This window comes from Culex pipiens, chromosome 1 (genome assembly GCF_016801865.2).
Source record: "Culex pipiens pallens isolate TS chromosome 1, TS_CPP_V2, whole genome shotgun sequence".
NCBI lineage: Eukaryota > Metazoa > Arthropoda > Insecta > Diptera > Culicidae > Culex > Culex pipiens.
The window spans coordinates 1734007-1743788 of record NC_068937.1 but is presented as its reverse complement, the minus strand read 5'-3'; the positions used below and the strand labels follow the sequence as shown (position 1 = coordinate 1743788).

The window sequence follows — 9782 nt, the reverse complement described above, 5'->3', positions numbered from 1 at the left end:
TTTTAATGAATTGTAAACGCGGCAATTCACTTTTTTCCTCAATTATTGAATTATTGAACAAAATTGCTTCCTCTATCGATTGCCGCCAACGACTAACGCAATACTCAATTGTGTTGGATTATTGATACGATCTAGAAAGTTACTCTTGGCTTTTGTATCGATTGGTTGAGGGGGACATTTCGGATAGAGTAGTTCAAAAATAACTCGCTTTACGTGGGGGACATTGTTCAATGTATTATTCAAGTCTTCGCCTGTCCTCGTAGCAAAAATACAGAAAAAGTAAGTTATTTTACTTGAAATGACAAATGAAAAAAGAAAAAAATACTCATGAAAGTAAAAAAAAACGCCACAAATTATCTAAATGTTTTCTGCCTCCTTCCTGCTGTTCTCAAAATAAAGTTCCAGTATTTTTTTTTCTCAAGTGTTTATAAGGATGAATTAAGTTAAAACAGTACTATTTAGTCTACAGTGCCATCTTGCGGCCCTCGATCGAAATTTCCACCGCCCGCCGGGACGACTTGAGCCGCTTCGCGTCGATAAACTTCTTCAGATGCTTCTCGTAACGGTTCATCTTTTTCTTGGTAATCTGCGAAAATTTTAAAGGGTTTAACAAATTTAACTCGTTTGGAATCACGGATTCGCGTAAACTTACCCGACTCATGTCCACATCGCTGGTTGATTTTGGCCGCACGACGTACTCCTTGTCCGAAGGCATCGGGACGCGGGCTCGCTGGACCCATCCCTTGTCACCCGGGCGGAGGGCACCCCTGAAAAAGAAAAAGAAATCACAGTTGAATTATAGTTATTGCTTAGAATGGAGCACCCGCAGTCGAGCAATTTTTGACAGTTCGCTCCATAAGAAATACATTGTAGAAAAAAGCAAAAACTGCTCGAATGGAAATGCTCCATTGCCCCAAGAGAGTTACAGGGTGACCACGCAAATTCCATTTTGCGTCAACCCTTGTTAGGACCTCAAATATCACTAGCGTGCACAGGGTGGGGCAACTACCCCACCATCCTCAGAAATTTGTTCTAGATTTGGTCAGGGAATGTCCACAAATGACGTATTTTACAAAACGTCCATATTATTGCCCCACCTTCCTCAAAGAGCTGGGCACGCTAGTGTAAAATGTTAAAAAAAAACACCCAAATTCAAGCGAAACAAATCAAATGGGCCAAAGTAGAAGTGGAAACCGAAAACAAACAGTCCATCCTGCTTGTTTGCAAGATCATCATCAACTGACGTGAGGAAGGGGAAAATAGAACTGTTATCATTTGAAAACATTTTTTTTTTCTGGAAAGATAAAAAAATAAAAAGGTCGCTTTTAAAATATTTGGATTTTCTTTGAAATTTCAGCGTATAGCATTGCAAAAAAAAAAAAAATCTCACAAAAAAATCATCAATAGCATAGCAATCAAATCTACACTGTGCTCCAAAGCTACGTTTAAAAAATAAAAATAAAAATAGACCATCAGGAAAAAAATTCTCTTCGGATAATCGAATCACGAAAAAATCAGTTTGATGTCTTATTTTTGTTTACCTTTAGTATGACCCCAAAACTTAAATCCAAGATGGCGGCCAAAATGGCGGTGATTAAATTATGAAAAAATACATTTGGTAATTTTTAAAGCAATCAACCATTCGAATTTGACTAAATTAGGGAATTTGATGTTAAAAGTAAGAAAATAAATTTAAAAAAATCGCAAACTATTTTTTTGTCCGTGATTTGAATATCCAAAGTCCCATATAAACCTTCGGATAATCGAGTCTGGACTGTACTTGGATATTTTGGAAACGTTTGATTGCAAAACAACTGGATAGGAGTTTGATGCATTTTAAAACACTCTTTCCATCCTGGAATTCTCCTAGAGAAATAATCATACAATTTAAAAACACAAAAAAAAAAATAAAGAAAAAGCGAAAACCAAAAATTCTAAAGTTAATTTTAAAATTCTGGAACTATTTTTTTTTAATTTACAACTTCTTTAATTCTAAAATTCGTAAATTTTGAAATTTTGTGATTGTTAAATTCAAAAATGCCGCCATTAAATCGGACATTTTTGGAGTCATATTTTAGGTTAGAAAGCATTCTTTGATATTTAAATTTTTTGATTTTAGATTTTTTTTTGATTTTAGAATTTTTAAATTTTTGTTTTTTTTTTCAAATTAATATTTTTTTAGAATTTTTCAATTGCAGCATTATCAAACATTTCCGGAGTTTTTTTTAATTGTCCAATAAAACAATTTTTCGGTTTTTGCTTTTTGTGTTTTTCAATACCCCTGATTCAAGGCGGTTTCAAAACACCCACATTTGACCTTTTAAAAAAACTTTACATTTGAATTTTTAATGCTCTATTGTAACTGTAAAATTTTTGACTTTTGATTTTTAAAGCTTTTGAATTTCATAATTTCCCTGTTTTTTGAATAAAGAATTTATAAACCTTGTTATTTTAGATTTATTGAATTTGTTAAATTTTGGTAATTTTAATTTTTTTGTAATATTTGTATTTTTTAAATTTCTAAATTTCCGATCTATTTTTTTATATTTTCAATTTAAAACAAATTTCATAATTTCTAAAATTCTGTTTCGTTTTAAAATTTCTAGCTCTTTATTTATTTATTTTTTATTCGGCATTCTAAGGCAATTCAGATTTTTTTAAATTATGTTTGTAGTTTTCAGTCGCATTAAAATCAAGATTCAAATAAAGAAATCCAAACTATATAATTGTTTTATCAAAACAAATTGCAAGCAAGTACCGCATGAAGAAACGTGAAACGCCGTCCGTTTCTGTTCCTTTTCAGCTGCCTACCGCCTAAGAAAAATCTTTCGTGACCCTTTCCTTGTCCGTTTCTTGGGCGTATTTTTTAAATGAAGTTTTGCGTTCCTTCCGAGCTCGGTATCAGACTTTAATATTTAAAAGCAAACCCGATAAAAAAATATGGTACGGTATGTCCACGAATCCTTCCTCCCCTGAAAATTCCGATATGTTATCCGTTCACTAAATCCTCGCTGTGGTAAACACAACGCAGTGGGGCTGGCCACATTATTTTTTTGTAATACATTTTGGAATGTACCAGAAATACTTGCTTTTTTTATTTTTTATGTATTTTTTTAAGCAAAAAAAAAGTGATTCTGGAGTTTTTTTTATTAGGTCCTATAAACATATGCCTTTAAAAAAACTCTGGAATTGTTTATTGGAATCTTTTAAAAAAATCTATAATTTCTAATATATTTTTTGCAATTCCGTCGTGAAACTTACTTTTCTTGTCATTCTTGAACGACGAAATAGCCTACTTTTCTGTACCAAAAATAACAGAATCGAATAGCAACACTTTTCAAAATAAATGCTGAAAAGTTCTACTTTTCAGCACTCAAATGGGTGCTGAATAGTTGAACTTTTCAGCACTTGTTTCGAAAACATTTTTTTGATTTAAACGATTTATTGACAAAATACATGAAAATTTGACATAAAATTTCACTCAGTGTGTGTTTTTTGGAATTGCAAAAGAAAAATTGTATGGAACTCGTTGCAAAACTTGATTTTTTCAGCACTCTTCGTATTTATCCAACTCGGTGAACCTCGTTGGATAATTGTACGACTCGTGCTGAAAAAATCCTCTTTTTGCAACTTGTTGCATAAACTACTATTTTTAAATCTGCCGCAAAAAAATTAATAAAAATAAAATCTACAGGTCGATATTTTGTGAAGGATCAACACTGGTCCGCTTCGAACGAGCTTTAAAGGAAGATGCTTTCTTGTCAAGTATAATAATAAATAAATAAATAATATAAATATAATATAAATATAAATAATAAATTTAAAAATCAATTTTATACTTTTTATACAGAAAAAATTGCTGAAAGCCATTTTTTCAAAACAGTTTTTATTTTTTTTAATCTGTTATTTAATTTAAAAAAAATTGGACATTGAAAATTGAAAAAAAAATTAAACTTCAAAATTTAAGTTTTTTTAATAAAAAAATAAAGTTTTAGTTCTATTTTTTTAAATTTTTTAAATTCAATTTTTTATAATGATTTTTTTTGTATTTTATTAGATTCTGATTTTTTTTCAGTTTTTGTAAATCTAGTTTATACGACCTTTAAAAAAAAAAATCGATCGTCAATCGATGGAAATCTGAAATTCTTACAATAAGTTTTCAAAAAAAAATGTTTTGAATTCCCGAATTTTCCTCAAATTTTCCGACTTAAGTGGCCACCCTATCGAGGCCGATACTCACTTGTCCGCCTCGGTGAACGGCAGTCCCTTCTTGCTGGAGCTGCTCTGGCCGGCCGGTTCCGGTGCCTTGGCGCTCTTGCCGGCCCTCGCTCCGATCGACTTTTGCTCGCGCTCTTGCCGCTCCTCGCGGGTCATTGCCTTGAAGTCGGTGCTGAGGTTGAAGATGGGCCGCGCCCACTCGGAGATGAGCTTGCCGGCCCGCTCGCGGTTCCACTTGGTTTCGCGCGGGTGCTTGTACAGGTACATGACCGCTTTGCCGATGCCGGACTGCTTTAGGTAGGACTTGTCGATGCAGGGGAAGTCTGTTAGGAGCTTGAGGATGCTTTCGCGGATTTGCAGACAGGGGAGGGCTTTGTTGGGGAGTGGGGCGAGCCAGTCTGTGAGTACGTTGAGGACGTTGTGCTCGAGGAAGGCCAGCTGGAGGTCCTTCTTGATGAGCTGCGACATGGCGTACTTGAGGATGGCGATCTTTTTGGTGGCCGGACGACCTTCTTGGTTCAGGATGCGATCGTCCTCGGCGCATTGGCGCATCTGCTGCAGGAGCTGGGCGATGAGGTCGTCGTTGTCGTTGATCAGATCGATGTCGTTCTTCTTGCGCCGTTTGGTCTTTTCCTCGCGCTTGCGGGCCAACATCAGGTCAAAATCGGACGCAAAGTCGGCTCCCCGTCCCTCGCGCACTCCCTCATCGTCGGAGTCACCCTCGTCGACGAGGGGTCTCTCGGCGGGCGCATCTTCGCCCTCTCCTCCTTCTCCGGTTCCAGCAGCTTCTGCGGCGGCCGCCGCAGCTGCCTCCGCTTCCGCTTCCAACTCCTCGCCCTCGTGGTCGGAGTCTGTGATTTTTGCGCGCTTCTTGGGCGTTTTGTCCACTCCTCCCTCGTCCTCGGAGTCGCTCAGCACAGCGGCACGCTTCTTGCGCTGCGACGGAGACACCGAACGGCTCTTGGATCTGGACCGGGACCGACTGCGGGACTTGCCCGAACTACGGCTGCGACTACGCTTCTGCAAGAGGACACAGATTTGTAGAACGAGAAATTGACAAAGCTGAAAGAACATACCGAGCTGGCCCGACTTCCAGAACGACTGCGCGATCCGCTTTTTGACCGGGAACGTGACTTTGAGCGACTTCCGCTGCGGCTACGACTACGACTGCGACGCTGTTGAAACAGTTTAAATTAATTGCGTGATTCTTCAAGAAGGATCTCAACAAACTTACAGAACTAGCGCGACTTCCTGAGCGACTACGGCTGCGACTTCTCGAGCCACTCTTGGATCTTGAGCGAGATTTGGAGCGACTTCCGCTGCGGCTGCGGCGCTGTTTTGAGAATTTATTAGAATCAACAAAACTTCCAAGATTTCCACACTTCTTACCGAACTTGCGCGACTTCCCGAGCGGCTCCGGCTTCGCGAGCCACTCTTGGATCTGGATCTGGACCTAGACTTTGAGCGACTTCCGCTGCGGCTGCGACTTCTGGAACCGCTCTTCGAGCGCGAACGTGACTTGGACCGACTTCCACTCTTGGACCGGGAGCGCGACTTGGACCGACTTCCCGAGCGGCTCCTAGAACCGCTCTTGGACCGGGAGCGTGACCTGGATTTTGACCGCGAGCCGGACCGTGCCTTCGAGGGGGATCGCGAGCCCCCCGACCTTGCCTTAGACACGGACTTGGACCGCGACCTAGATCGCGAACCGCCAGATTTCGCCTTCGACGGCGATCGTGACCCCGATCTCGATCGGCTCTTCTTGGACCGATTCGAACCCACACTGCGGCTGCGACTCTTGCGTGAAGCCGGCGTTCCACTCCGCGACCTGTCCGTCGCCGGCGCCGCCTCCCCATTCTTCACCGGACTCCCCGACTTTGACCGACTCCTCTCCCTCGACTCCACACTTTCATCGTGCGTGGTATTCTGCTGCTCCCCACCGGTTGTGTCCGCCGCCGGACTGCCCGACCGGGACCGCGAACGCTTCGAACTGGCCGCACTTCCGCTGCGCGATCTCGACCGCGACTTGGCCGGGCTGGAACTCCTCGAGCGGGACCGTGACTTTCGCTGCTCTTCGTCACCGCCGCCCTCGCCATCCTCCCGCACCGGAGTCGCTTCCCGTGAGACCGATTGACGCTCGGTGGAAACGTCTATTTTGGAAGAGGAGGAAGCATCAAGTCAAAAAAAAAGATGGTTCACAAGGTCGCGCAAGAGGAAATTTTTGACCACCCGAAAAAACGCCCAATTCCCCGCCAAACTCACCATTTTCGGACTCCATCGCTAGGAACGATCACCGCCCAGGTTCTGCAGCTGGTTACCGAAGGAACGGGACACTTTTTGCCCGGGGAATTTCGACCGAAATGGGCAGCTTTTGTTCCAACAAATTGCGATCCTGAATGCGGTGCCTTCTTTTTTCGATCTGACGCACAGCAGCCGTCATCAAAATGTGCAAGTGTGTGTGAGTGAGAGCGAGAGCGGTGTCGTTGATGCGTCTGAATCAGACGCAAGGGGAATCGGCAAAACTGTGGGAAACGTAACGCTTGCATAGTGGGAAATTCATTTTCAATCAAACTCGAGAGTTTTTTTTAACATGTATGCAATTGAATTTTGAATAACATAAAACATAATTTAGAAAAATGCATTTGCTTTTATTGAAATGATTTTTTGGTAGGAAAATCCATCAGAGCGATGAAAACAATAACCTAACAATAAATACAATAAATAATAACAATAATAATAACACGCGGTGCTTTACGTTTTATTCTAATTTGTCGACTTTTCTGGAACGACGCAACCTTTTTGCAATCGTTGAAAAGCAATTTGTAGGTTTTGTTCAGATCTACAAAACGCTTTTTGAAGCTTGCAAAAATATTGATTGGTTTTAGAGAAATCGAGGAAATAAAAAGCGTAACGCCACCGCGTAAAAAGAGGTTTCTCCGAGGGTTTCTCTGTTTGAAAAACTCCATCGGTATCCACCTTTTTGTGGAGTTTCGAAAACTGGCTGGTTCAAAAGTACTTTAAAAAAAATGCCTTTCGGTGATATCAAGGAAATAAATAAATAAGTGTAGGAGTATTCAAAGGATTAACTGATTGAGAGATTCACTTTCTAATGTTGGGAGAAAATATCAACTGATTTTAGAGTTATTCAAACTATTAAACTATCTTGAGAAAGATATAACAGTATACTGTTTTAATTTGAAACTTTTGTGATTTTTATATTTATGAAAGGTTGAAGTAAAAATCCCATTTTTTCAAAATGAATTATGAGATCCATTTTAAACTTTTTGTATAATACAAAGTGTCATTTTGCTAAACTAAATTTTAGGGCTCGAAAAAGTACTAAAGTCCCATGTAAATTTGTGTATAAAACTTCATTAAACACGTGGTAATCCCATATTGGACCTTTTTATTGTGTTTTAATACATACAAATTAAATTGACAAGACAACATTTTAGTATGAATCAATATTAGTCCCCTCGGAAAATACTGTCAATATTGATTTTAAAATCCATGTCGTACTAATTGTCATTGTACTAATAAAAATAAGTTTTTAGTTGCAAAAAATAACATCAGCAACATTAACTTTCGGCAGTCGCGCATGTGTACTTTGTGCATCGTTGTAAGGACTAAAAAACGGTCAAAAAACGCGACGTCCGAAAAAGCCTAATTTTAGGATGTAATTGATTATTTTTCTGGAAGTTTTAAATCGAAGTTTTTTAGATTTAAAAATGTATTAACAACGGTAAAAAAACACGATTAAAAACCATTTCTGATGACTATTTTTTCATTTTGATGCAAAAATATAAATTGACGAGACAACATTTTATCAATGGATCCACTATATGGTCCCCTTGGAACGAGCTGTAAAGTTGGACCTTTTCTGTCAAGAAGGGCCGCAAAGTTAATTTTTAAAAATTAATTAAGAAAAATTACACCCGAATGATATACAAAGTATACAAATTGAAATAACATGCCACAATTAAAACATTTTAATGACAAAAATCGTGGAAAATGTATTTTTCAGCAGTACAGTCAATTTGCAAAAATATTTTTCCGGTTTTCTAAAAATATTTCTTAAAAAAATGCCTCTCAATTTTTTTGCTGTTTTTAAGGGGGGAGACAAAAACTTTGGAAATCACATGTTTGAATTTTAATCTGTTAAAGTGTATCCCTGGTTTTTTAAACTTTTAATTGGGTATCAAATTTAGTTCAGATTTTCATTCCGATTGCTCTTTTTTATTAAGAACAACGACACTTTGCCGTGAACAAATTGATTTTAAATTAATTATAGATAATTTTATTCCTTACATGGTACCTCGCCAAATTTTGATGGATAATATTCAATTCAATTCAATTCAATTTGTGTTTTTATTAGAATTTAGCAGTTCTGTTCCAGGATGTTACATTTGCAATTCAGAGATTTGGAGAACCTTTCAACTGAGATCAATTCATAAGCCTTTGCAGGGAGAGTACATATTTCTACGTTTAGATTTTGCTAGCTGAGTGCTCTTTTAGGGAAAATAAAGATGGATAATATTTTTGCATGAAAATAAAAAAAAGAGTGATGTGAAATAAGGGTTATTTGGCATGGCTTTTATCATTGTGTGTTAAAAATAACATAAAAGGCTTAAAGACCTATTTTAGGATTCAATAACTTAATTTGTTAATTTTGAAATTAACGATATCATAAAAAAAACCTAAGAATTTAAATGTTTGGAACTGAAAAGTATTTTTTTAAATGCTTGATTTTTTAACATTTTCAATAGAGTTATCTACGTGCGCATGTATTGCGTGTACGTACACGAAAAAGATTGAGGTTAAATTTTGTACCGGCCAGCAAAACAAATGGCGTGCTAGTGTGCGTGAGCTCGGGCTTAGATAACTCTATTGTTTAATTCTTAAATTGGGTACTTAAGCCCTATGTATATTGTTTATTGACAACGGTAAAAAACACGATTAAAAACCATTTCTGATATTTTTTTTCATTTAAATGCAAAAAAAAAATTACAAGACAACATTTTTTTCGATGGATCAACTATGGTCCCCAGGGAACGAGCTGTCAAGTAGGAGCTTTACTGTCAAGAAGGACCGCGAGGTTTATTTTTCAAAATTGATTTAAAATTCAATTTTAAACTCTTTGTGGTCGTACAAAAGGTCATTGTACTCAGAAAAATAAGCTTTATCGCTGTAAATCTAAGCTTTATTTTAGGACCCAATTGCAAAATTATTGAATTCTTAATTGCTTGAAATTTTGCATTCTAAAATTTTGGAATCCTTGAATCATATTTTTTTTTGAATTTTTATTTTGTCATTAAATTAAAACATTAATAAACTTAATCTGAGATTTGTCTAAGATTTAAAATCTAGTTAATGGTAACATAAATATAAAGGAAACAATATTTTTAAGGAATTTCAAAGGCCACATTTTTTTTTATTACAGAAAATCAAAACGTAACGCCTCCTCTTAAAACATCGTTCCAGCACCCCTGACTTGCTCTCCCAATCATCTGATCCGTCAGCCTCTCTCTCTCCCCCGTCGTCGTTCCGTCTTCCGCGAACGCTCC

The 9782-nt window shown here is 37.8% G+C and overlaps 1 protein-coding gene across 1 annotated transcript; it reads right to left on the bottom strand.

Moving 5' to 3' along the window:
- Nucleotides 1–214: 214 nt before the first annotated feature.
- Nucleotides 215–6649, bottom strand: LOC120415048 (IWS1-like protein). The gene is made up of 7 exons (XM_039576422.2): nucleotides 6481–6649; nucleotides 5608–6368; nucleotides 5453–5551; nucleotides 5295–5393; nucleotides 4241–5238; nucleotides 653–767; nucleotides 215–586 (listed from the first exon to the last, which is right to left on the bottom strand). Exons 1-7 carry the CDS (start codon nucleotides 6494–6496, stop codon nucleotides 464–466), a joined length of 2211 nt encoding a protein of 736 aa, XP_039432356.1. The 5' UTR covers nucleotides 6497–6649; the 3' UTR covers nucleotides 215–463.
- Between the last annotated feature and the right edge of the window lie 3133 nt (nucleotides 6650–9782).